The sequence below is a fragment of the Dipodomys spectabilis genome, unplaced genomic scaffold (genome assembly GCF_019054845.1).
Source record: "Dipodomys spectabilis isolate Male_0828 unplaced genomic scaffold, ASM1905484v1 ptg000511l, whole genome shotgun sequence".
Classification (NCBI taxonomy): Eukaryota; Metazoa; Chordata; class Mammalia; order Rodentia; family Heteromyidae; genus Dipodomys; species Dipodomys spectabilis.
The window spans coordinates 681,179-707,275 of NW_024871188.1; the positions used below are offsets into that span (position 1 = coordinate 681,179).

The window sequence follows — 26,097 nt, forward strand, 5'->3', positions numbered from 1 at the left end:
CACTGCCCCCCAACCCTGTCCCCCAGGGAGGCCATGGGGCTCACACCAAACCCACCAAACCCACCAGCTGTGAGCCCACCATGGCCGGTGCTGGCCTCCAGGGGCTCAAGTCACTCCAAGCCCCATACAGATGTCTCTCTGCCCTCCCACAGAAGTCACCTTGCCTGTCCCCACGGCCCCCTGGCAGGACTTGGGCCCCCTTGAGGCCCCCCTCTGCCCTTGGCCCATGTCCGCTCACTCCATTTCCAGGGACTCAACTCACCATAATGAACCTGGTTCTCCACGACCCGCCACCTGCCTTGGCCCAGCCCAAGAGCTAAGAATGGCTGCGAGCAAGGTGAGGAAGGAAAGAGCGCTTTGAGAGGTGTGCAAGCCGAGCGGGAATTGTCATTTCCGCCCACCCAGGAAGCCCGGCGGGGTCACAGCCTGGCCCCATGGCCGGGGATCACTGGGCGACTGATCTCCACAGCTGAAATGGGAAGATGACGCCGCCTGGCCCCAAAACCAAAAATATCTGCAGCCTGGCCCTTTGTGAGGAACGCATTCTGCCTGTGCGCTAACCCAGCCTCTGCCCCCCCCCCCCCCCCCCGCTTCCCCCCTCACCCCCCCCCCCCCCCCCCGCCCACGTGTGTCTGTCCCCTCTTGATAGAGCCACGCTGACCCCAAGCCTCCCTGTCGGGTGCTCAGGTTGCCGGGGCCTATGGAACCTCCCTCCCATTGGGCAGAACGGGGTCTTGAGGTCCCGGCGGAGTCCCTCAGTCCCGTCCATGCTGCCTGGATAGCTAGAGATTGCCTCCTGCCCTCCCCTCCTTTCTTCCTGTCTCTCCCTCTCTTTCAGGCTCTCTGTCTCTCTCCCCCTCTGTCTTGTTTGTCTTCATTTTCCACTGCTGGAGAGAAGCCATGGCCTTCTGTAGGTTAGGCAAGTGCTCAGACCCCTTGACCACAATCATTCTTTTTGTTGTTGTTGTTGGTCGTGGGGCCTGAACTCTGGGCCTGGGCGCTGTCCCTCAGCTCTTCAGCTCAAGGCTAGCGCTCTACCATTTGAGCCACAGAGCCACTTCTGGCTTTTTCTGCCTATGTGGTGCTGAGGAATCGAACCCAGGGCCTCATGCATGCAAGGCAAGTGCTCTACCACTGAGCCACCTTCCCAGCCCTGTTCATTTGTTTTTGAAGCACAGCACTGGTGGCTCACACCTGTCATCCTAGCTACTCAGGAGGCTGAAATCTCAGGGTCGCAGTTCAAAGGCAGCTCTGGCAGGAAAGTATGTGAGACTCTTATCTCCAATGAACCACAAAAATGCTGGTGGTGGAGTTGTGGTTCAAGTCATAGAGTGCTGGCCTTGAGCAACAATGCCCAGAGACAGCTCACAGGCCTCCAGTTCAAACCCCAGGACACACACACACACACACACACACACATACACACACACACTCTCTCTCCTTCTCTCTCCCTTCCCCCCCCCCCCCCCGGCCGAATTTCATTTTGTTTTCAGCAATACCAGGATGAGAGCCTTCCAGCTTGGCTGGCACTCTACCATTTGAACAGGGCATCTAGTCTGACTGTTTTGCTGGCTCATTGAAACGGAGTCTCTCTTGGATTTTTCTGCCTGGGCTTGATTTTAAGCCTCAGTCCTCCAGACCTCAGCCTTTCCCGAGAGGCCATGATTCCAGTTGTGAGCTAACGTTGCCAGGCAGTTGTTAAGAACTTTTTTTTTTTTTTTTTTTTTGGTCGGTCATGGGGCTTGAACTCTGGGCCTGGGTGCTGTCCCTCAGCTCTTCAGCTCAAGGCGAGCGCTCTACCACTTGAGCTACAGCACCACTTCCCATTTTTTCTGGTGGTTCATTGGAGATAAGAGTCTCATGGTCTCTCCTGCCCGGGCTGGCTTTGAACCGCGATCCGCAGATCTCAGCCTCCTGAGTAGCTAGGATTACAGGCATGTGCCACCAGCGCCCAGCTAGTTGTTAAGAACTTTAGAGACTGGGATGTTGTTCAGTGGTGAGCACTAACCTGTAGCTCATTCACTGTTAAAAGTTAATCAATTGACTAATTAATTAAAAAGGAAGAGGTAGACACACCACAGATGTACAGACACACAGGCTTTCCTTGAAGTTTCCCAAACGCGACAAGGCGCGGCCCACCCACCGGTGGGGATGTTCTGACATCTGAACCAAGTGCAAAGGGTCTGTACCCCCGACAGGTGGGCCCATCTTTGCGGATGAGGCAGGCCGCAGTCCCGCCGCTCATCTGCGCCGCCTCGTGGAGATTGCGGCGCACTGCAGTCGGGACACCTGGCTCACCTCCGCCACCTGGTGGAGCCGGATGGTCACGGCGGGCCGGCCGGCTGCTCACCAGCCCCACCTGGTGGTCCTGGGGCTCCACACAGGCGCCATGGTGGCCGCAGCCCGGGACGCAGAGGCCCAGGTGTTGGCTTTCTTCCCTCGGGGCCGCTGTACAAAAGCTGAACCTGACTCTGGCGGAGGCTTGGAAACCCGAGAAGGGCAGGGAAGGGAAAGGGAGGGGGGTGGACAGAGGCCAGGCCTCCTGCTGAGCCAGCCCCTCTCTGTCCCCAGCCTGACTTTGAACTCGTGTCAGAACTGCGGGTCTCAGGCGCAGCAGCGCTTCGGCTTTGCCAGGCTTGACTTAAATAGAATTCTCCTTGCAAAAGCGACTGCACCGGCATTCTGTTGCAAAGCGTTTCCTTCCGGGCCTGGGAAATGTTGGGGGGTCATTCCTGGGAGACACCCCACACACCCCATCTTGTAGACATGTATTCCAGTTTCTCCTCTCCCTCTTCTGTGGGTCTCTGTCTCCCCTCCTCTCTCTCTCTCCTCTCCCGCCCTCTCTCCACCGTCCTTTCTCATTTCTACCGTCATCCCACCCCCAAGGCAGCTGTATGGCCTTGGGCAACTTCCTGAGCCTCTCTGAGCCTCCCTTCATCACCTCAGACTCTCAGAGAGTGAGAGGCGCTGGTGGCTCCCGCCTGTAATCCCTGCTACTCAGGAAGCTGTGATCTGAGGCTTGAGACTCAAAGCCAGGCCAGAAAGTCCACGTGAGACCCTAGTCTCTACGGAACCAGCCAAGAGCCAGCTCAGGGGATAGCACTCAGGCCTGGAGCTCAAATCCCAGGACTGGAAGGAAAGAAAAGAAAAGGAGGGAGGGGAAGGATCGAGTCTTCTTAGGTATGGCTAGAAGGGCAGAGATTGTCTGGAGAGCTGTGACTACAGTCGACCTTGGAGGAGGGGCGGGGGGTGGGGGGGTTGAGGAGGGAGAGAAGAGGAGGAAACTCGTGGTTCTTCAGGATGAGGAGACCCTGGGATCAAAGGCTGCGTGGCCAAAAGGCTGTGTCAGGACAGGTGGCGGCCAGCAGAGGGCAGCAGAGAGTTAGGGGTGGGGAGCAGAGGCCACTTGCTCCTTTCAAAGTTGCCAGTAGTTAAATCTGGTGAGAGTTGGGGAGTGGGGGGGCGGGGAAGGCACTGGCCAGAGCCCGGTGCCCCTCAGTGACCCGAGACTCACCTCTGTCTTCTTAAATCGCGCCCTGAGGGTCTTCATAGCTGGGAGGGCTTGGTGTTTCTCCAGACCCCAGGGCACCTGTGAGGGGATGGAGGAGAGGGGATTGACACCCTGGCTGGTCGGTGAGGCCATCGGCTGCCTCCCTCCTGCCCCTCCTCCCTGGGGCAGGGCACAAGCCACCCCCTGCCCCTCCCACCCGCTGCGTGGCCTCTGGAGGGCAGCCTGCCCTCCCTCATCTAGAAAATGGAGGGGAGGCTGGTTCTTTCTCGACCAAGTTGCAGTCTGTTTTCAGTGCAGCCTCTGGTCGTACAGGCCTGTCAACAGGAGGCACTGGAGAAATGCACCTCGCCCGCGTCTCCAGCTGCCACGCGGATCTCACGGGGCTGCAGACTTTGAATCGGTGTGATGAGCACCACTTAATGCCTTAAATCATGTCTGCCAGGCCCTGGTGGCTCTCGCCTGTCATCCTGGCAACCGGGGAGGCTGAGAGCTGAGGGTCGAGGTTCAAAGCCGGCCTGGGCAGAATTGGCTGTGAGACTCCTATCAGCAGTGAAACACCAATAAACAACCCGAAGTGGGGGCTGGGAAGGTGGCTCAGTGGTAGAGCGCTTGCCTTGCATGCCTGAGGCCCTGGGTTCGATTCCTCAGCACCACATAAGCAAAAAGAAAAAAAGCCAGAACTGACGCTGTGGCTCAAGTGGTAGAGCGCTAGCCTTGAGCTGAAGAGCTGAGGGACAGCGCCCAGGGCCAGAGTTCAGGCCCCACAACTGGACCCCCCCCAAAAAAAACCAAAAAACAACCTGAAGTGGACTGTGTGGCTCAAGTGGTAATGTGCCAACCTTGAAGGGAAAAGCTCAGGGACAGCACCCGGGCTGTGGGTTCAAGCCCCAATATCAGTGTGTGTGTGCACGCGCACACACAGACACACACACACACACACACACACACAAACGCACTCTTCCCTGGTGAACTCCTATTCATCCTTCACAACCCAGTTCCTAAATTCCAGGCCTGGTGCTCCTTATTCATCTCTCCCCTAGCCACCGACTCACACCCTGCTCCTGTGCTGGGACAGTACAAGATGGCTCTGTTTACTACTACTTCTTCCTCTTCCTCTTCTTCTTCCTCTTCTTCCTCCTCTTCCTCCTCCTCCTCCTCCTCCTCCTCCTCCTTCTTCTTCCTCTTCCTCCTCTTCTTCTTCTTCTCCTTCTTCTCTTTCAGTCATGGGGCTTGAACTCTGGGCCTAGGCACGGTCCCTCAGCTCTTCAGCTCTGCCACTTGAGCCACAGCGCCACTTCTGGACTATCCCGCCCGTCTGGCTTTGAGCCTCCATCCTCAGATCTCAGCCCCCTGAGTAGCCAGGATGACAGACGAGAGCCACCAGCGCTCTGCTTTCTTCTATAATCGGGGCTTCGTGGTTACCAGGCCCCTGTGCAGGTGTCTGTTGAGTCTTCGGAGAGAACATGGCCACCACTGTGCGTGGCCTCTGGGGGAGAGCGCATTTCCTGCCCGGGGGGATGTGTGGGCAGCTGCGTGTTCACTCGGGAAGCCAAGCGCACACCCTCTCACACGGGCTGTGCTGCCTGCCCTGCACCTGTGGGTGTGGCGGGTAGGGAGAGCGGCCCTGGAGCGACAGGCCTGGGGTGGGGGGCGCCGCCTCCACCCACCAGGGGGAGGGGCCTCGCTCCCACCTGTCCACCACCCGGAGACCTCCTCGCCACCTTCCTCTCCCCGATTCACCTGTGCTTCCAGTCCCTACCCCACAGCCACCACCACCAATTCCATATACACCAGTGTCCACATACCACCTCCAGACCACCTGCCCACCCTCCCACCCACTCACCTACCCATCCACCCACACCCATTCACTCACCCATCCACCCTCCCTCCCACCCACTCATCCATCCACCCATCCATCCACCATCCACCCAGCAACCCATCTACTCATCTACCCATCCATCCACTCACCCTCCCATTCACTAATCTACCCACCCCTCCTTCCACCCACCCATCCACCATCCACCCACCCATCCACTCATCTACCCACCCACCCATCTACTCATCCCCGACCCATCTACTCATCTACTCATCCATCCACTCACCCTCCCATTCACTCATCTACCCACCCATCCATCCACCCACCCATCTACCCATCCATCCATCCACCATCCACCATCCACCCATCCACTCATTTACCCTTCCATGCACCCCCACCCATCCACCCACCCTCCCATCCACTCATCTACCCACCCATCTATCCACCCATCCATCCATCCACCATCCACCCATCCATCCACCATCCACCCCCACCCATCCACCCACCCTCTCATCCATTCACCTACCCATCCATTCACCCACCCATCTACCCATCCATCCATCCATCCACCCATCTACCCACCCATCTACCCATCCATCCATCCATCCACCCATCCACCCACCTTCCCATCCACTCACCCATCTACCCATCCATCCATCCACTCATCCACCCACCCTCTTATCCACTCACCTACCCATCCATCCATCCACCCACTCATCTACCCATCCATCCACCCCTCCACCCATCCACCCACCTTCCCATCCACTCACACACCCATCCACCCACACACCCACCCATCCACCCACACACCCATCCATCCACCCACTCATCTATCCATCCATCCACTCACCCACCCATCTATCCATCCATCCATCCACTCACCCACCCATCTATCCATCCATCCATCCACCCACCCATCTGTCCATCTCCCATCTATCCACCCACCCATCTGCCATCCATCCACTCATCCACCCACCTTTCCAGCCACCCCTCCACCATCCATCCACCCACCCTCCCATTCACCCACCACCCACCCACCTACCCACTCATCCAGCCATCTACCCACTAACCATCCATCCATCCACCCATCCATCTATTCATCAATCCATTCACACATCCATCCATCTACCCACCCATTTCTCCCACCATCCTCCCACCCCACTTTCTCTTCCACCCCTCCCTGGCGGCTCAATCACACCCAAGGCAGTGCAGGAAGACACTGGTGAGGGCAGCCCCCAGTGTTCTGGGCAGGAGGGACCTCAGTGAGACTGGGGTGGGGGTGTTCCGCTTCCTGGAGGTGGCAGGGGTGGGGTGGAGCGCAGGGCAGGGGGAGGTGGGTGGCGCACACAGGAAGAAGGGCCGGGGTGTGGGCAGCGGGGGAGCATGTGTCCGGGGGTCCCCGCACCCTGGGGCCCAGCAGTGTGTGCGCCCTTCGTGCCAGCCCGGGGGAAGCCCCCACCCCGGCCTCCCTCCGCCCGGCCTCCTACCTCCCGCAGCACCGGCCCTTGCGCCCACGACACAGGCTCCAGTTACCGGCACCCTCGCACCAGCGGCTCCCAGCGCCCAGCGCTGACACCCGATCAGCTGTGGGCAGGCCGGCGGGCGGCCGCCCCAGGGGGCCGGGAGGAGCCGGGGGAGGAGACAGGCTGGCAGCGGCTGCCCTGGGCCGGTAGGCCCCGGGGGAGGCGTGGGGTTCGCTTGGAGTCTTCCTCTCATCTCTGGACGGATTTCACGGTCTGGATAGAGCCCAGCTCTGCCTTCCTCCTGGCTCCCCTCCTCCCCACCCGCCTCCCCGGGAAACCAGCTCCTTCCTCCCCCGCGTTCTGACCGCCTCTTTCCATCTTGGCTCTGGCCCCTTCCTCCAGGAGGCCTTCCAGGATGAGCACAGCCCGAGCCAGGGTCCTCCCCGACGACCCCCTCCCCCGCGTCGCCCTTTGTGCCCCCCACGGAACCCCGATCGCACTGTTTTCCAGCACACAGGAGGGCCTGGGCACGTTGCTTACGTTCCCGGTGCTTGCTAGGTCGGCGCTGCACTGCTAACCCGCGCCCTCAGCTCTTGGTTATGATCAGGACGGGGGTCTCACTTCCCGCCTAAACGCTGGTCTGGACTCTGTCTGCCCACTTTAGACGTCTCCGCATAGCCAGGATGACAGGTGTGCTCTACCGCACCTAGCCATTGGTTGAGATGGGGTGGGGTTCCCCCTAATTTTCTTGCCTGGCCTGGCCTAGAGCCTCGATCTGACCAATCTCCACCTCCCAAGTAGTTAATAAAATGGCAGCTCACACAGGCTTCTTAAAAGGAAGCCTCAGTGCCCTCCAGCAGTTTCCCTAGACGGATCAGAGAACTGTGTTCTTCAACACTCTCCATGTATTGGGGTTCTGGGTCCCCGCTACGTGGCATAATCCCCATAAAGTTTCCAGATGGCTGAAGAACTCTCACACGCGTGGCCGCCCACTTTTTTTTTTTTCCCGCCCGCCCGGATCCCCATGGTTATCCCTCTTCCAGGTCCCAGAAACACAGGATCAAGCAAAGCAGCCGGGCTCTGCCAACACTTAAGATGGCGCACGAGGCGTCGCCCAGGCAAGCGCGCATGCGGCACGGCAGGCCGCGGGCTCCACCTTCCCACAGCGTCCCGCCCCTACTTCCGGCGGAAGCGGCCGCAACAAGGGGAAACTTTATTGTTCCCCTTTCGGGGCGGCGGCGATGTCGGTGAACTATGCGGCCGGGCTGTCGCCGTACGCGGATAAGGGGAAGTGTGGGCTGCCAGAGGTGAGCGTGCCGGGGTGCGGGGTGGGCCCTGCGGGCGGGGGAGGCCCGCCCCGGGCTGGACCCGCCGCCATCCGGAGGGGGAAGTGGCATGGGGGGGCTCCATCTGCAACCTGGGGGCGGCGGGGGGCCGCCTGCCTCCTGCAAGTCGGGGGCTTGAAGCCCGGGCCCGGGCTCGGCCCCTCAGCAATTTCCACCCAAGGGTTAGAGCTCTCCCCGGACGCCGCAGCGCCACGGCTCGGCCTTAGGGAGATGAGTCTCACCCGCTGCCCTGCCCAGGCTGACTTCGAACCTCCAGCCTCAGATCTCGACCTCCTGAGTACTCAGTAGCCGTGGGCCACCAGCACCCAGGCTCTGTCCAGTCGGTTTGAGGCGTGAATCCCTCTTCCCCCATTCGCTTCGTTCACAAACATGCTTTTGGAGGGGACGGGGGGGGGGGGGGGGGGGGGGGAGTTCATCCTGGGGCTTGAACTCAGGGCCTGGGCGCTGTCCCTGAGCCTCTTTGTGCTCAAGGCTAGCGCTCACTCTACCACTTGAGCCACAGCACCACTTGCAACTTTTTCTGAGTAGTTCAGTGGAGGTAAGAGTCTTACGGATTTTTCTGCCCGGGGCTGGCTTCAAACCTTGTTCCTCAGATCTCAGCCTCCTGAGTAACTAAGATAACAGGTGTGAGCCACCCACATCCAGCTGATTTACAAACATCTGCTGCATATGAATTACACACACACACCCACACACATTCAAATGGCAGAGACCTAAGAGGTCCATTGAAAGGAGGAGTTTGGGGGCACCAGCAAAGACAATATTGGAATCCAAACCTAAAAGAGTCAGGGAGCCATGCAGGTGTCTATGGGAGAAAGCATCCTGTGCAAAGGCCCTGGGGCGGAAGGGAGGCTGGCACCTGAAAGGAGCAGAGTGAATGGAAGAGGCAAGGAGGGGCTGGGGAGGGTGTGCAGGGCCCAGTGGCTGCCAGGAGGGCTGGGGCTTTGACCCTGAGGGAGGTAGTCACTATGGAGGGCTGTGGGCTGAGGGGGACCAGGCTGACAAGCCACCCTGTGCAGTTCATCTCCTCCCTTGCACAAGGTGGGCCCATGTGGCTTCCGCCCGTGGCCCTGGGGAACACATCGGGACTAGGCCCCTTCTGTTCTCTCACCCCACAGATCTTTGACCCCCCGGAGGAGTTGGAGCGCAAGGTGTGGGAGCTGGCGCGGCTGGTCCGGCAATCCTCCAATGTGGTGTTCCACACGGGCGCCGGCATCAGCACCGCCTCCGGCATCCCTGACTTCAGGTCTCTGGGCTGGGGAAGGGAAATTGAGGCAAGGCCTGATGTACCACCAGGGACTTCCTGGGGATCAACAGACACACCCAGTCTGGGAAGCCCATCCTGCTGTGTTCCTGTTGGATACTGGGAAGGGGGGAGAGGAGCCGTCTGTTTCCCAAAAGTCCTTTATAATCCCAGCCAGCATTTGGCCCTCCTTCATTGGCTAGAACCTCTTCAGGTGCCCAGAGTTGACTGCAAAGTGTGCTGGGAAATGTAGTCTTTAGGGTTATTTGCAAGCCTGTCCCGCTATCTTCCTCCTGGGTCCTGGAAAAGAGGAACAAAGCTGTGTCCCCAGCATTCTATCCCACTCCAGTGTCCAAAACCTGATCACCTGACCACAGCTAGCTGCAAGGGATGCGGGGAAATACGGTCTTTACATGAATACGCCTAGCCACCACACTGGGGGTTTTATCATCATAGGAAAGGAGACTTTTTCCTGGGGTCCCTGCTACAGATAGCTGTGCACCACTGCACAACAAAATTGCATTCCTCTCTCTTCCTGAGGCCTCTTGCCCACCAGCCCAGGGACACCCAGTGTGAGATTCCTCTTTGAAGGAGAAATGTTAAAATTCTCCCCCACGCAGCCTCCTCCTGGAACGTGCTAGGGCTCCCCACTGCCACACAGTTCAACGTGACCCGAAGCGTCGGCCTGGATCTCTCCCTTTATCCTCTGCCTTCCTCCATCACTGATTCTTACTTTCTTTTCCCGTCTCCCTCTCACCCTGTGTCCTCGAATTCTCCCTGCCCCGGCTTCTCCCCACCTGCTGCTCCCCCCAGAGGCCCCCACGGCGTGTGGACCATGGAGGAGAGGGGCCTGGCCCCCAAGTTCGATACCACCTTTGAGAGCGCGAGGCCCACCAGGACACACATGGCCCTGGTGCAGCTGCAGCGTGTGGGCTTCCTGAACTTTCTCGTCAGCCAGAACGTGGACGGGCTGCACGTGCGCTCCGGCTTCCCCCGGTAACCCTCCAACCACTACCCAGCCAGCCCTGCCCTACCCACCAGGATTTGAACTCAAGGCCTCACCCTGCCTTGGCTTGCTTGAGCTGTTGTCTGGCGGTCTACCACTTGAGCCATGTCTCCAGCCTGGTTGATTGGAAATAATGCCAAGGAACTAGAAGGGAAGTCGTGGCTTTGAATAGGAAGGTCTGAAAGGATTGGGCCATGGGATGGCCCCAGAGGGGGGACATGCTGGAGGTGAGGTTGGGAGCAATAGGAAAGAGCTCCTCAGGCTTGGTGTAGGATTTCCCAGAAATACCTCCAGACTTAGTGTTCTGTTCAAACCTAGGGACTGAGACGCACCTAGAGAGGCTAAGTGTGCACACGGTCACACAGCGCCCGCCTGTGGAGAGGGCTGGCACTGTGACAAGAATGGCAGCCGTGGGTGAATGGCTCCTCCGTTTCAGAGCGGTTAGGCCACCCGCCCAGGGACGCACAGCCCGTGGGTGGGACAGCTGGCGGCTGCCCCCGCTGGAGAGGAGGTCCGTGGGTGTTGTAGATAAGAAGGCCAGAGAAGGCCTTCTGGAGGGAGAGAGCTCAGAACCAGGCTCACAACCTGGGGATCCAGGGAGGGGGCCCCCAACCTCTTCTCCTCCCACAGGGACAAGCTGGCAGAGCTTCATGGGAACATGTTTGTTGAAGAGTGCACCAAGTGCAAGACGTGAGTGCGGGTGGAGCCCTGAGTGTGATCATGGGGCGGGGAACCCTGGGTAGGAGGGTCCAGGGGTGGGGGCGTGGCCTGCGATTATGGGTGGAACCAGGAGTGTGGGTGGGGACTGAGCGTAGGCGGGGCCTGGGGTGTGAGTGGGACCTGTGTGGGAAGGGCCTGCGGTCCTGGGCGGGGCCTGGGGCGGTGGGCGGGGCTCTGTGAGTGGGCGTGGTTGCGGAGGTTTACTTGTGACAAGGGCAGTTTTGTTCGTAGTGGGCGGGGCTTGTGATTGTGGGCGGGGACTCCTGTGTGAGGGCTAGGGTAGGGCGTGCCGTGTGGGCGTGGTGTGGGTGGGGCTCTTTGTGGGCGGGGACTCCTGTGTGAGGGCTCTGGTGTGGCCTGCGGTTGTGGGCGGGCCCTGTGGTGGGCGGGGCCTGTGGCTGTGGACGGTGGCCCAACCCTGCAGCCTGTTTCATTGTCCTGTGGCCACCTTCCCTGTGTCTCCGACATTGTTTTTCTCCCTCTTATGTGTGAGGGAGGATGGTTGATACAGAGATTTGAACTCAGAGCCTTGTGTTTGCCGGGCAGATGCTGTGCTCTCCAGCCACGCCCTCTGTTCTTTTTGCTTTAGGTGTTTTTCAGGTAGGGTCTTATTTGTCTGCCTGGCGCAGCCTGGACCTGGATCCTCCTATTTATACCTCCAGGTGTGCACCACCATGCCAAATGGATGGTTGAGATGAGGGGGAGGGTGGCTCACTAACTCTTTGCCTAGGCTGATCTTGAATCTTGACCCTCCCATCTCTGACTTTTCAGTAGCTGGGATTGCAGGTGTGACCCACCACACTTGCACTGAGTTGGCTAGGCACAGCACTATGACTGCATCTCTCAATCAAGCCACCTTGGAGTTACTAGGGTTGAAAACTTCTACTGTGCTTTGTGGGGGGGGGCATAATTTAACAAACAACATTGTGGGACAGCCCCCCCCTTCTGTGAGGGCCCCAGATGTGAACACCTGCCAGGGGGTGGGGCTTCACGTGAGGTCTTCCAGACCAGCGTACAGGTGGGACCACATGGTTTTCTTATCATTTTTCTCTTTCCAACCTATGGAAAAATCACAAGAACCATCAGCTCATGCTTCCCCTCCACCAGGCCATGGCCAGCCGACGTTCTGTGTATAAGGACCAGAGTCAGGTTTTTCAGGCCCGTGAAAACCTCCATAGACAACACATACATCAACAAGGCTGCTCTGCACCAATAAAACTTTATAAATAATGCACAAGGAGAGGGCCAGATGTGACCCAAGGGTTGGGGCTTGGCCACTCAGCTCATCTGCTCAGCTGGCGCTCTACTGCTTGAGCCACAGCTCCACTTCTGGTTTGTTGCTGGCTAGCTGGAGATCAGAGTCCCACAGGCTGACGGCTTGCCTTCCCTCCTCAGGCAGTATGTTCGGGAAACGGTCGTGGGCACTATGGGCCTCAAGGCCACGGGCCGGCTCTGCACTGTGGCCAAAGCAAGGGGGCTGCGGGCCTGCAGGTGAGCGCCCCTCCCCACGCCCCCCCCCACCTCGGGCCTGGCCACTCGGCTGACCCCTCAACCTCGGTCCGCAGGGGAGAGCTGAGAGACACCATCCTGGACTGGGAGGATTCTCTGCCGGACCGGGACCTGGCTCTTGCCGACGAGGCCAGCAGGTGTGACCCCCCCCCCCAGTACACTCAAAAGTGGGGGGCAAGCGTGGGAACCAAGCAGAAATGCACAGCCCCCCATACACACAGGACAAGGAGAAGTCTGGAAGGCCTCCTGAGGGAGGCCTAAGTGGGGAAACTGAGGCCTTAGCAAAGAACCTCTACCCCCCTCCCCTCCCCGGTCTGGCTCTGTGCCACATGGGGTCAGCGGGAGACCCAGGGAAACACGGGCTGCGTGTCTCTAGGGCCTGGTGAGTGGGTGCACAGGTGTACAGCTGGGCTCTGGGGAAGGGGAGGCTGTCATGGGACTGAACCCCGCTCCCCGTGGCTCTCCGCTGCCCGTCCCCAGGAACGCTGACCTGTCCATCACCCTGGGGACCTCCTTGCAAATCCGGCCCAGCGGGAACCTGCCCCTGGCCACCAAACGCCGCGGAGGCCGGCTAGTCATCGTGAACCTGCAGCCCACCAAGCACGTAGGTGCTGCGTTCCGCCCCTACCCCAGCCCCCCCTCCCGTGCACCCTGCCCCTCCCCACACCTGAGCATGAACGCCCCCCCCTCCACCCCAGGACCGCCACGCCGACCTGCGCATCCACGGCTACGTCGACGACGTCATGACACAGCTCATGAAGCACCTGGGCCTCCAGATCCCGCCCTGGGACGGCCCCCGCGTGCTGGACAGGGCCCTGCCACCTCTGCCACGCCCCCCGAGCCCCAAGGAGGAGCCCTGCGACTGGCACCCCAAGAGAGAGAGGCCAGACAGCCCTGTCCCCCACTGGCCCTCCAAAAGGGTGAAGGCGGAGGCCGCTCCCAGCTGACCAGGGTGTGGTGGGGGTGGGAGGGGGCTTTTGTAGAAACCACAGACTGGCTCTTTTCTACTCTGTTGATGTGGTAGGTGTGGCCATGTGTCTGGCCTCTGGGGCCCTTGGGGGGCTGAGCTAGGCTCCGGCCCCCAGCCTCACCTCCCCTGGGCGCCAGGGCCCTGGTGTACCCCAGCCTCTGACTCAGGACGCTGTGGGCATTGGGGGGTGAGGATGCCCGCAGGCAGGCTCCATAGCTCCTCCTCAGCCTAGGAGGGGGGACACACGGGGGAGACAGGAGGGTGTGGGGCCCCATGGCAAGTCTGCAATGCAATAAATCAGGATTCTTTTACTGCACAACTGTGGGTCCCCTCCCGATGTGCAGGTGGAACAGGCACCCCACGCTGGGCAGGGGCCTGCAGCCATCTGGCCTGGGCTTGAACTCAGGGCCTGGGCGCTGTCCCTCAGCCATCAGCTCAAGGCAAGTGCTCTACCACTTGAGTCACAGCACCACTTCCAGCTTTTCCTGTGTATGTGATGAGGAATCGAACCCAGGGCCTCATGCATGTGAGGCAAGCACTCTACCACTGAGCCACCTTCCCAGGCCTTATTGGTAGGATTTTTTTTTTATTGTCTTTTTTCTTTTTTTTTTTCTTTGGTTGGTTGTGGGGCTTGAACTCTGGGCCTGGGCGCTGTCCCTCAGCTCTTCAGCTCAAGGTAAGCGCTCTACCGCTTGAGCCACAGCGCCACTTCCCGTTTTCTAGTGGTTTATTAGAGATAAGAGTCTCATGGCCTTTACTGCCCAGGCTGGCTTTGAACCGTGATCCTCAAATCTCAGACTCCTGAGTAGCTAGGATTACAGGAGTGAGCCACTGGTGCCCAGCTGGTAGGATTTCAGAAGCTGGGCCTTGGCATCTTCCCCGCCCCCCCCCCACACTGTCCCCAACTGTGCCTCTGGGCAGATCACCTTGTCTGCCTCAGTTTACTCATCCCAGCAGCAGCATCTCCCCCCCCCCCCCCCCAGGAAGACACAGGATGGAAATCCTTGCAGCCCCTCCTCCTTTTCCTCCCTGCAGTCCAGCTCCCTCTGCTGGGCCCAGCACCGCTGTCCAAGGTGCTGAAGCTGCTGGGTTGCTGGAACCCCACCGTCCCCCACCCCCTGAGCCCCACGCCCACCTCCCGAGCCCCGCTCCGCCCCACAGCCGCGTGTTCTGGCAAAACACTTTATTCAGAATCTTAGAAAAAGGGGGTGGTCATGCGCTGCAACCACCCCGAATCCACGGATTCCTGTGGTGACTGGGGAGCCTGGGGCAGGGGCTGTCTGTCTGTGCCTGTCTGACTGGGCTGAGTCTCAGCCCTTGTGGGTCCCTGCTCCTTACTTGAGGGTCAGTCAGAGGAGGTGCTGCTGCCCGCTGCTGAGCCTCCCTGGGCATGGGGGTGTAGAGGCTCGATCCTGGGGTGCTCACAGCTCCCCCACCGCCTCCAGCCCCGCGATCCCCGAGCTGAGCCTGGGGTCGGGGGATGCCCAGTCCAGCAGGGTGGCCCGGCCCAGCCCCTCGGTGGAGTTGCTCAAGACCAGGGCGGTGGCGTGGTCCAGCTCCTCCACCGGGGTGCCCTGCCCCGGAACGTCCAGGAAGCCCCCCCAGGCTGGCCCCAGGCCGCTGCCTGGCGATGCTTTCCAGGGTGCGCCGGTGTCAGCCCGGGGTCCCGGGGCCTCGGCGGGGCCTGGCGGAGCCTCAGGGGCCACCCTGGAGGCGGCATCGTTGTGCAAGGTTCTGGAAAAGACTGAGCAGGAGTTGGGAGTCAGGTGGGGTGGGGAGGAGTGGGGCCCTGCAGGCAGGGTTGGGGCACAGGGCCCAGGCACTGGGGGGAGGCTGCTTGGGGGACCGCGGGCACCTACCACGCACGGGTGTGAAATCCCCGGGGTTCTCGGCCTTGCCCGAGGCGAAGGGGCTGACAGAGGGGAGGACGATGAGGGCGAAGGACAGGAGCAGGACCTGCAGAGATGGAGCTGGTCACCCCCTCTTCCCCGGGTCTCCCCACCTTCCCACGAGGCCCCACGGAGCAGGGGAGCCCTGCTTGAGAAGGACCCCACTTCCGGGGGGGGAGGGCCAGGGGCCTCCCACTTCCTGGAGGGGAGGGCCAGGGGCCTGGGGCTCACCGCTATGCAGGTGCCAGTCTGCGCAGACTTGCTGGTGGACTGGACCACGAGGGCCTGGAGTTTCTTCAGCTGCTCCAAGAGAGACCTGGTAGCAATGAGAGGCCACCAAGCTGCCTCAGCAGGCATCCGGTCTCCCTTCTCCCAAAGCCCAAGTCCTCCCTGCAGCCCGCAGGGCCCGGGCAGGACCCCCACCCCCACCCCATCTCCTTCCTGCCTTCCCCTCCCTCTCCATCCTTCACCCACTCACCAGGCTCCACCCTGCCCCAGGGCCCTTGCACAGGCTTAACACCTCCCCCATGTACTTTTCTAGCTGGCTCTTCAGGCCTCAGCTCCAACAATGACCCTCGCTGTCCCATGGTCTTTTTTTTTTTTTTTTTTTTGCCAGTTGTGGGAGCTGAACTCTGGGCTTGGGCGCTGCCCCTCAGCTCTTCAGCTCAGAGCTAGCCCTACCACTTGAGCCACAGCGCCACCTCCAGCTTTTCCTGCTTATATGGTGCTGAGGAATCGAACCCAGGGCCTCATGCATGCAAGGCAAGCACTCTACCGCTGAGCCACCTTCCCAGCCCTGTCCCATGGTCTTGTAGACACAACCCTGTGCCTCCCCAGTGCATCTGCTACTGGACCCTGAACTCAATGGAGGGACTGTCCACTTCCTTCCCAGTTCCACTCCTAGTGGCCCAGAACAGATGTCAAATTAACACAGATGAAATCTCTGCAGAGGCAGGTGTAAGTCTCCAGCACAGCCTGTTGCCAGCCTCTACCACGACACCTGCCCTCTCCCATTGACTTTTACCTTCTTCCTGGCAGACTCTAACGCATTCCCTCAAAGCCCCAAACCCAAATGCCCCTTTCTATGCAGCCTGCCTCCTTTGTAAGTGTATTCCCTTATTCCCTGCTCCGTCCAGCTCTCTGCTCTTCACCTAAAACACAGTAGCCCCTGCCCTTTACTCCTTCTTCCTTAAAAGATACTGTGGCTACTCCCTAGTCCCCTCCCGACCCCCCCCAAAAAAACCAAACTGTCTCCCCTGTCCCCACTCCGACGGGTGGCCACTTACAGGTTCTGCTTCTCCAAGTGCAGGACTTTCCTGTGCAGCTCCTGATTCTGGGCAGTGCAGGCTGACATCCTGGGGAGGTGGGGGGGGGGGGAAGGGCAACGGGGAGATGTTAACACGGGTGCGTGCCTCAGTTTCCCCTGGGAGTGTGACACCAACCCCCCCCACACACACACACACACACACAGCCTCACCGGGTCTCCAAGCCATCGATATATTCTTTCTTCTTCCTCCTGCTTTCTTGGGCCGACTGCTTGTTACGGATTTTCCGGCGGACCTTCTTCAACACTCGCTCCTCATACTGCGTGGAGGGGGGTACAGAGAGGGGGGCTGGCTGGCTTTCCCTCCATTCTTGCAGGGTCCCTAGGAAACCACACTAAGGGGGCCCCAAAATTTCACAGCTGCCTCCACCCGGATGTTGAGGCCCCGGTGCTGCAGCTCCACCTGGTGGTCGGGTCTGAGAACAGCACCTCTCCCTGCAGGCTCAGAAAGTCTGATGGGTGGGAATCGGGGGCTCACAGCTACCGAATTCTTAAGTGACACCTCATACTCAGAAAGAGGTGAGTCTCCAAGAGTGGGCCTGACTACAGCTCCCAGGCCTTGAGTTCAAGCCCCAGGACTGGCAAAAAAAAAAAGCCTAGGTTCCTGCCAGACTCTGGCCAGGGGCTCACACCTGTCATCCTGGCTACTCAGGAGGCTGAGATCTGAGGATCACGGTTCAAAGCCAGCCCAGGCAGGAAAGTCCGTGAGACTCTTATCTCTAATGAATCACCCAAATTCTGGAAGTGGTATGGTGGCTCAGGTTGCAGATTGCTAGGCTTGAGCACAAAAGATCAGGGACAGCGCCTGGGCCCTGAGTTCAAGCCCTAGAACTCAGGAGGCTGACATCCAGAGGATCACAGTTCAAGACCAAGCGTGGGCCTGAGTTGAATTTAAGGTTGTACTTCTGGATGTTCTGGGGTTTGAACTCGGCCTGGGCGCTGTCCCTCAGCTCTTCAGCTCAACGCGAGCGCTCTACCACTTGAGCCACAGCGCCACTTCCAGTGTTCTGGTGGCTGATCAGAGTCTCTTGGCCTTTCCTGCCCAGGCTGGCTTTGAACCTCCATCTTTAGATCTCAGCCTCCTGAGTAGCTAGGATGACAGGCGTGAGCCGGACCTTTTTTTAAAAAAAAATTTTAACAGGCTGGACTAAGATTCTATGGGGGTAATTTAACAGGTATTGAACCCCACCTCCCCGGCACACACCTTGGTGAGGGGCAGCTGTGTGGGCAGGGTGATGCCTTCCTTGGCCAGCAGTTTCTTCTCGTCCTCAGTCAGCACCAGCTCCTGGCAGTGCCCGGTCCCAGGCCGCAGCAGGTGGGCAGCTGCTAGGTGATGCTGTTGCTATGGAAACCCAAAGCCATTGAGGGAGAAGCCCAGCAACCCTCCCCCCAGGTGACAGCCTCACCCAGAGTGACCAGCAGCACTGTTCACCAAGCCGGTACTGAGCCTTAGTTACCCGCAGAGGACAAAGGGGAGGCTACAGGGGGGTTTCGTTTCCTGCCTTCCACGAATAGTCATTCGACAACCGTTCTCAGAGTATCTGCTCTGTGCCAGGGCTATGTGCCAGCACAGGCGAGAGAAACATCCAGAAAACAGGGCAGGGGAAGTAAGGCTAGCTGATCTGATCAGAGGCAGGCACAGGTGGCTCATGCCTGTCATCCTAGCTACTCAGGAGGCTGAGATCTGAGGATCACGGTTCAAAGCCAGCCTGGGTGGGGAAAGTCCCTGAGACTCTTATCTCCAATGAACCACCAGAAAACCACAAGTGGCGCTGTGGTTCAAGTGGTAGAGCGCTCTCCTTGAACCGAAGAGCTGAGGGACAGCGCCCAGGCCCTGAGTTCAAGCCCCACAACTGACAAAAAAAAGAAATACAAATTGTGTACTAAAAGGAGGGTGAGGGGAGAGAAGAAGGAAGGAACGGGTAACGGAAGAGAAGAAGAAGATGGGGAAGGGGGCGGGAGGAAGGGAGGAGAGGACGATGGAGAAGTTCCAGAACACAGATCCTTGCTGAGCTCTGGCCCTGTGTCCCCTACAACCCCATAGGAAAGTCCTTTATTTTTATTTTTTATTTTTGTGCCCGTCCTGGGACTTGAACTCGGGGCCTGGGTGCTGTCCCTGAGGTAGTTTGGTTGGTTTGCTCAAGGCTAGCACCCTACCACTTGAGCCACACCGCCACTGCTGGCTTTTGGATGGTTCGCTGGAGACAAGAGTCTCATGGACGTTCTTGCCCTGGCTGGCTTCGAACCTGAATCCTAAGATCTCAGCCTCCTGAGTATCTGGGATGACAGGCGTGAACCGGGGCATCTGGCTGGACTTTGTCACTTCTGCCTGGCCCCCTGGTCCCCTCCCTGGACAGCCCTTTCCCCGCATAGACTTCAGCCTCTACCAGCTGCACCCAGGCTGTGCAATGGGGGGTGTCGGGGCACGGATGCTGCTCACCGGGTCCCCGCCGCCGCTGCTGGACAGCAGGAGTTGCTTCACGGAGAGGCTGAAGCGGGAGGGTGAGCCAGCCTGCTCCTCCGTGTACGTGCCTGCGGAGCTCCACAGTTCTGGGGAGGCAGGGATGGGGATGGTGTCAGGCAGTGGGGGGCCTCAGCTCCCCCCGGCCACCCCCAGCCCATCAATATGGCTGACATCCAGTGCCCACGCCCCTCCCCCCCAAGGCCTGGGCAGGAGCAGCCAGCCGTGCCCATGGCCCATTGTCCTCCTCCCCTACAAACTCAGCTGGGCGTAGCTCTTGTTATAAAAAGCACAAGAAATCGCTTCTCGGCCTTTTGGCTAAGATCAAGTATAAAAAGCACAAGAAGCCAGGTACAGTGGCTCCCACCTGTAATCCCAGAGACACTGGAGGCTGAGATTGGGAAGGTAGAGGTTCAAGGCCAGCCAGGGCAAAAACATATTTGTGTGGGGGGGGGCTGGTCCTGGTACCTGAACTCAGGGCCTGGGGGCTGTCCCTGAACTTCTTTTTATTTTTTTTTTGGTCTGGTCGTGGGGCCTGAACTCTGGGCCTGGGCGCTGTCCCTCAGCTCTTCAGCTCAAGGCTAGCGCTCTACCACTTGAGCCACAGCGCCACTTCCGGCGTTTTTCTTTTTGCTTATGTGGGGCTGAGGAATCGAACCCAGGGCCTTGAGCATGCAAGGCAAGCGCTCTACCACTGAGCCACCTTCCCAGCCCCAGGAGTTGTATTTTTATTTATTTTGTTGCCAGTCCCAGGGCGCTGTCCCTGACTTTTGCTCAAGCCTTGCACTCTACCACTTGAGCCACAGCACTACTCCTGGGGATTTTTGTGATTAATTGGAGATAAGAGTTTCACAGACTCTGCTGCCCCTACTGGCTTTGAACTGGGATCCTCAGAGATCAGCTTCCCTAGTAGCTGGGATGACAGGTGTGATCCCACCTTAATAGATAATGCATTTTTTTGTTGTTGTTGTCGGTCGTGGGGCTTGAACTCTGGGCCTGGGCGCTGTCCCTCAGCTCTTCAGCTCAAGGCAAGTGCTCTATACCACTTCAGCCACAGCGCCACTTCCAGTTTTCTGATGGTTAATTGGAGATAAGAGTCTCAGGGACTTTCCTGCCCAGGCTGGCTTTGAACCACAGTCCTCAGATCTCATCCTCCTGAGTAGCTAGGATGACAAGTGTGAGCCACTGGCGCCCGGCTAAATATGTAATTTTTTGTTGTTGTTGTTGGTCGTGGGGCCTGAACTCTGGGCCTGGGCGCTGTCCCTCAGCTCTTCAGCTCAAGGCGAGCGCTCTACCACTTGAGCTACAGTGCCACTTCTGGTTTTCTGGTGGTTTATTGGAGATAGGAGTCTCACGGTCTCTCCTGCCCGGGCTGGCTTTGAACCGCGATCCTCAGATCTCAGCCTCCTGAGTAGCTAGGATTACAGGCGTGAGCCACCAGCACGCCCGGCTCTAAATATGTAATTTTTAAAAACACTTCAAGCAAAAAGGATTGGAGGTGTGGCTGAAGTGGTAGATCACCTGCCTAGCGAGTCTAAGGCCCTGAGTTCAATCAATAAACCAACAAAGAAGGTGAAGGCCGGGGCTGGGAAGGTGGCTCAGTGGTAGAGTGCTTTGCCTTGCATGCCTGAGGCCCTGGGTTCAATTCCTCAGCACCACATAAGCAAAAAGAAAAAAAAAAGTCGGAAGTGGCGCTGTGGCTCAAGTGGTAAGGCACTAGCCTTGAGCTGAAGAGCTGAGGGACAGTGCTCAGGCCCAGAGTTCAAGACTCAAAAAAAACCGGAACAAAAAAAAAAAAAAAAGAAGGTGAAGGCCCCTGTTCAGGGACCCACTGCCGGTCAGGATCAGACCTGCTGCCATCAGCATTACAGTTCAGCCAAGTCTTATCTCCCCCATGGGGCAGGGACCAGGTGTGAGTCACCCCTGACTCTGGCCCTTGGGATACTCTGCACAGAGTCGGTTTGAGGGCTCTACTCCTGCCTGGGTGGAGCTGTGTGACCTCTGGTAAGTGACTTCACCACTCTGAGCCTCCCACCAAGAGGGCCCCAGCAGGAAGTCTGCAGGGGATGGCCCCGCCCCAAGTGTCACTGTTCTTGATTATGCAAATCAGCCCTGGGCCTTGGAGGGCGCCCTCTGATGTCCATTCTGGGAACTGCACTGGGGGGCAGGATGGATCTCTCTGAGAGTGCCACCAGCCACAAACTCACCCAGGTCGATGGCCACAGAGGTCTCGAGTACCGGGGTCCCCGGCTGCCTGGCTGGGGGACAGGGCGGGCTGGGGACAAAGGAAGGGCAGAGGTCCTTGCCAGGCTCGGAGGGAGGGCCCCCCGCCGCCGTGGGAGGTGGCCCCCGGTGGGGAGGGGTGTCCTGGGGGTCAGAGGGCAGGTCCTCAGAAATGCCACTGTCACTGGCAGCGGGGGACCAGGTCGGGGAGCTGGGAGCTGAGTCTCCAGGGCCCAGGTAGCAGTTCAGGAAGCCATCGGAGTCTGCGCCTGGCAGCACCTGCAGGGGGGGCAGAGGGAGTCCCCGCTCAGCGCCGCCTTGCTGTGGGATTCTGGGTGAAACACCACCACCCCACCTCCGGTCCTGGCTGGGCCTCCACGCGTCCTTTCTCTCTCCGAGGCAAGGGGAACAGAATGCTGTGTGGCCTTAGGAAAGTGTCTAGCCCTCTCTGACACGGTGCTTCCCATACTTGCAAAAGGAAGTGGATGTTCATTTTGTTCCAGAGGTGCACTGAGAGCTGCCCTGCGTTGACAGAGGCCCCTGAGTTGGCAGCAGAGCCTCTGGTGTTCCCAGTTTGCCCAGTGGGGGGCCCTGTGGCTGTCAGCTTGCGCAGGGGGGGGGCTCACCTGGTCCTCGCCCAGGTCCACATGTCTCAGGATGCCATCCTGCCGGTCAAAGAGCAGGTCCAGGAGCTCGATGCTGTCCATGGGGCCCATGGCACAGGTAGGGGAAGCCATCTGGGGTGCGAAGCATGTAGGGGTGAGGTCGCACAGACCCCCAAGTTCCCAGCGGTCCCCACGCAGCCCCGGCTGGGCAGCCACTGCCTCTGGCTGCATCCCCAATGGGAAGGAGCCAGCCCAGAACCAGTGGCTCCTGCCTGTCATCCCAGCTACTCGGGAGGCTGAGATCTGAGGATCACGGTTCAAAGCCAGCCAGGGCAGGAAAGTCTATGAGACTTTTCTCTCCAATGAACCACCAGAAAGCCAGAAGTAGAGCCATGGCTCAAGTGGTAGAGCACCAGCCTGGAGCACAAAAGCTCACAGACAGCGCCCAGGCCCTGAGTTCAACCCCCAACACTGGCACAGAATGAAAAGAAAAGCGGGGGGGGGGTGGACAGCCGGTGTCCTTGAGGCCTGGACAGGGGTTCCCTAGAGCCCCCCATTTTTGCAATGTCCAGTCTGGCTCATCATCACCCCATACCCCAGGCAGGCCAGGGACAGCGGAGGGGGGGACAGCCTCCCCCGCAGCCTCCCCTCCCCAGCCTCCGACCTGCCACCCACAGCACAGGCTGCATCTTCTCGCCAGCCTGGCATCTGGGGGGGACCAGTTTCCTAGGCCCCCTTAACTTGAGACAGGACTCACCTTTCTAGCTATTAACCCCCCATCCAATGGGCCCAGCCAGCTGCGCTTCAGGCCGTTCTGAAGTGGGTTCCCACTTCCAGCTGTGAGGTCTCTACTTGGCCAACGCGCTGCTCCCCAACTCTCTGGTCCTGTCTCTCTCTCTCTCTCTGTATGCCTGGTCAACACTGCCCGCCCCCTCCCCAAGAAATGTTCAAATAGTGCCCTGGAGCTTGAAGCCCAGCCCCTGGCTGCTGATTGGTGGCTAGTCCGGATGGACAGGGAGGAGAGCCAATGGGACAGTGTTGGGCTGAGTTGTTGGGGGAGGGAGGGGAGGGAGGACCGTTATCTCCCTGTTTCCTTGCTGGTCCAGCCCATAGCGGGCAAAGGCTAAAGTCCGGGGTGTCTCGGCGCGGCCATGACTTCTCCCCTACTTTCAGGGACTTGGCTCTCTGAAGAGTCACTGGATCTCGGGGTCCACACAAGTTCAGGGTCCTGAGATGAGGTGCTATCCATTCCCAAGTCACAATGTATAGAAGGCCGTTCCTTCTGCAAGGGGGGCACCCCATCTCTGATGGGGGCCAACACCCCGCCAGGCTGCCTAGCCTCCCTCCTCCCTTCCCTGCTTCATCTCACAGACACACACACACACACACACACACACACACACACACACACACACACACACACACACAGAGTCGTATCCATGCAATCAATTCCTTTTAGAATAACCTAGCATTCATTTAGCCAGCAACTATTTATCAGGTTGAACTTGTCCTACCTCAGGGCCTTCGCAAATGCTGTTCCTGCTCCTGCATTACCTCCTCCCAACTCTGTGTCATCCTGTTGATATTCCGGTGACGGATCCTCGTTTATAATCAGCTTAGATGGCTGGAGAGAACACTATTTTTTCTCCCACAACTTGGGGCTTGAACTCAGGGCCTGGGCAACCATCCCTGAGCTTTTTGACTCAACGCTAGTGTTGAGCCACAGCTCCCCTTCTGCCGCGTCCGGCATTTTGCTGATTAATTAGGGAGAAGAATGTCACACACTTCCCTGCCCAGGCTGGCTTTGAATCGTGATCCTCAAATCTCAGCCTCCTGAGTAGCTAGGATGACAGGCGTGAGCCAGCAGCGCCCGGCTTTGTAGCATCTTGGATGAAGAGTCTAAACCAGCCTTGGAGACAACAAAGAGAAGAATGCTTCCTATCCAAGCAACGGCACATGCAAAGGCTCTGGGGTACAACTGCATCAAACGTATTAGAGGAACAGCAAAGAGGCCTCTGTGGCTGGAGGGAGACAATAGGGAGAGAGGGAGGTGGGGGACAGTTCATGGGGGACTTGATTTCGGGGTGTGCTGGGAATAATGGGCGGGGCCCTAGGGAGAGCAGAAGGCCCTTAACCACCTCTATGGTCTCACAGGAAGTTCACATCCGGTTTATCTTTCCCAAGGGACTGGGCCTTAATCATTCATGCAACACCAAGTTCAAAATTGGCGCTGGGCACGCCTTGGCCTATGCGATTCTTCGTTTGCTCAGGCTGGCCTGAGCGAAATCACTTGTATTGTGGAGGTCATCTTGATGGGGATTACGGGGGTCACCCTGAGAACAAGTGTGGCGGTCAACAGTCGGGGAACTCCTGACATCCAGTTGGGGGGGGGACACCGCTCAGCACCTTATAGGCCCCTAGAGAAAGAGCTGGCCCACACATGCCATGTTGTGGGATCCCGGATCACATGGTTGGCCCCGTGGAGATCAAGCGGTGACCTCACCCTCGCGCCAGGTTTTCTGCTTTGTTTTTGTTTGTTTTTTGGGGGATTTGTTTGGTTTGACCAGGGGATTGGCCAAGCAGCCGGCTTCACTCCTGTCCCATGGGGGAGAGAGCTTAGTGCTGTTCCCCAAGCCCCATATCTCATCAGAGCCAGTGAGAAGAAAGGCTCAAGGTTCAGGAAAAAAATGACAGAAGCACCTGGAGACTGAAGGAGGAGGATGTGAGTTCCAGGCCAGCCTGGGCTGCACAGCAGGGGCCTGTCTCAAAAAATGATCATAAAAAGCCGGGCCCCCATGGCTCATGCCTGTCATCCTGGCTACTCAGGAGGCTGAGATCTGAGGATCGCAGTTCAGAGCTAGCCCAGGAGGAAAGTCCCTGTGAGACTCTTATCTCCAATGAACCACTCAAAACCTCGAAGTGGGGGCTGGGAAGGTGTCTCAGTGGTAGAGCGCTTGCCTTGCATGCATGAGGCCCTGGGTTTGATTCCTCAGCACCACATAAGCAGAAAAACCTGGAAGTGGTTCTGTGGCTCAAGTGGTAGAGCGCTAGCCTTGAGCACAAAGAGGCTCAGGGATAGCGCCCAGGCCCTGAGTTCAAACCCCACAACCAATAATAATTATAATAAGAGTCATAACAATAATAAAATAAAGCCAGGTGCTGTGGCTCATGTCTGTAATCTTAATTGCTCAGGAGGATGAGATCTGAGGTTTGAAGTTCAAAGCCAGCCTGAGCAGAAAAGTCCTTGACACTCTTATCTCCCATGAACCACCAAAAAGCCAGGAGTGGGGCTGTGGCTCAAGTGGTAGAACACCAGATTTGAATGAAAAAGGCAATTAAGAGCAGTAGGCTCAAATGAAATAAGAAAATGAACATTAAAAGGGTTCTATACTGAAACAGTATCTTATATAGACTATACCAATAAGCAGTAGAGGGGCCTGGGGCAGGGGGGCGGGGCCTGGGGCAGGGGGCGTGGCTGCATTGTGGGTGAGAGGTGTGGTCTAAAGAGGTGGGCGTGGTTTTGAGCCTGGATGTTGTGGACAGGGATCAACTGGTGGGCGTGGCTGCGTTTGTGGGCGTGGTCTGAGGCGGCGGGCGTGGTTTCAGTCTAGAGCAAGACTTGCGGTGGGTGTGGCTCGATATGTGGGCAGTGCCCAAGTTGCCCACGTGGGTGGGGCACACGCTGTAGAGGGCGTGGCTCCAGTGGAAAAGCACCTGCCTAGCTAGAAACGGAAATGTACAAGAAATAGTTCAATTTGCTATGTTGAACCTGGAGAATTTAGTCAGAGAGGGGGGCTGGCTCTGAAATCCTGGGCTCAAGTGATTTTACTCACCACTCCCAGATTCTTCTGTTGAGATGGAGTCTTGTAAACTTTTAACAAACAAACAAACCTGGGCTGAACTAGCCTAGAATCTTGATTCATCTGATTTCAACTTTCCAAGTAGCTTAATGTCAGGCATGAGCCACCACAACAGCTTGATTACATTTATAGATCACATATATACCATAAA

At 58.4% G+C, this 26,097-nt stretch overlaps 2 protein-coding genes across 4 annotated transcripts; one reads left to right on the forward strand and one right to left on the reverse strand.

Annotated features, from left to right (window-relative positions):
* Nucleotides 1-7,992: 7,992 nt before the first annotated feature.
* Nucleotides 7,993-13,625, forward strand: Sirt6 (sirtuin 6). Of its 3 annotated transcripts, none has more exons than XM_042669933.1 (8): nucleotides 7,993-8,097; nucleotides 9,255-9,382; nucleotides 10,193-10,375; nucleotides 11,016-11,075; nucleotides 12,501-12,596; nucleotides 12,671-12,751; nucleotides 13,146-13,218; nucleotides 13,313-13,625. In XM_042669933.1, the coding sequence occupies exons 1-8, from the start codon at nucleotides 8,032-8,034 to the stop codon at nucleotides 13,559-13,561; spliced, it is 936 nt and encodes a 311-aa protein (XP_042525867.1). In that variant the 5' UTR covers nucleotides 7,993-8,031; the 3' UTR covers nucleotides 13,562-13,625. The 3 variants fall into 3 exon arrangements, with proteins under 3 accessions (XP_042525867.1, XP_042525866.1, XP_042525868.1); XM_042669932.1 differs by having other exon boundaries at nucleotides 7,994-8,097; nucleotides 13,095-13,218; XM_042669934.1 differs by lacking the exon at nucleotides 7,993-8,097 and adding an exon at nucleotides 8,874-8,968 and having other exon boundaries at nucleotides 13,095-13,218.
* Nucleotides 13,626-14,852: 1,227 nt separating this feature from the next.
* On the reverse strand, nucleotides 14,853-22,901 carry Creb3l3 (cAMP responsive element binding protein 3 like 3). The gene is made up of 10 exons (XM_042669914.1): nucleotides 22,844-22,901; nucleotides 22,108-22,218; nucleotides 21,466-21,760; nucleotides 19,238-19,347; nucleotides 18,002-18,139; nucleotides 16,951-17,057; nucleotides 16,760-16,828; nucleotides 15,705-15,789; nucleotides 15,444-15,540; nucleotides 14,853-15,328 (listed from the first exon to the last, which is right to left on the reverse strand). The coding sequence occupies exons 2-10, from the start codon at nucleotides 22,216-22,218 to the stop codon at nucleotides 15,006-15,008; spliced, it is 1,335 nt and encodes a 444-aa protein (XP_042525848.1). The 5' UTR covers nucleotides 22,844-22,901; the 3' UTR covers nucleotides 14,853-15,005.
* Between the last annotated feature and the right edge of the window lie 3,196 nt (nucleotides 22,902-26,097).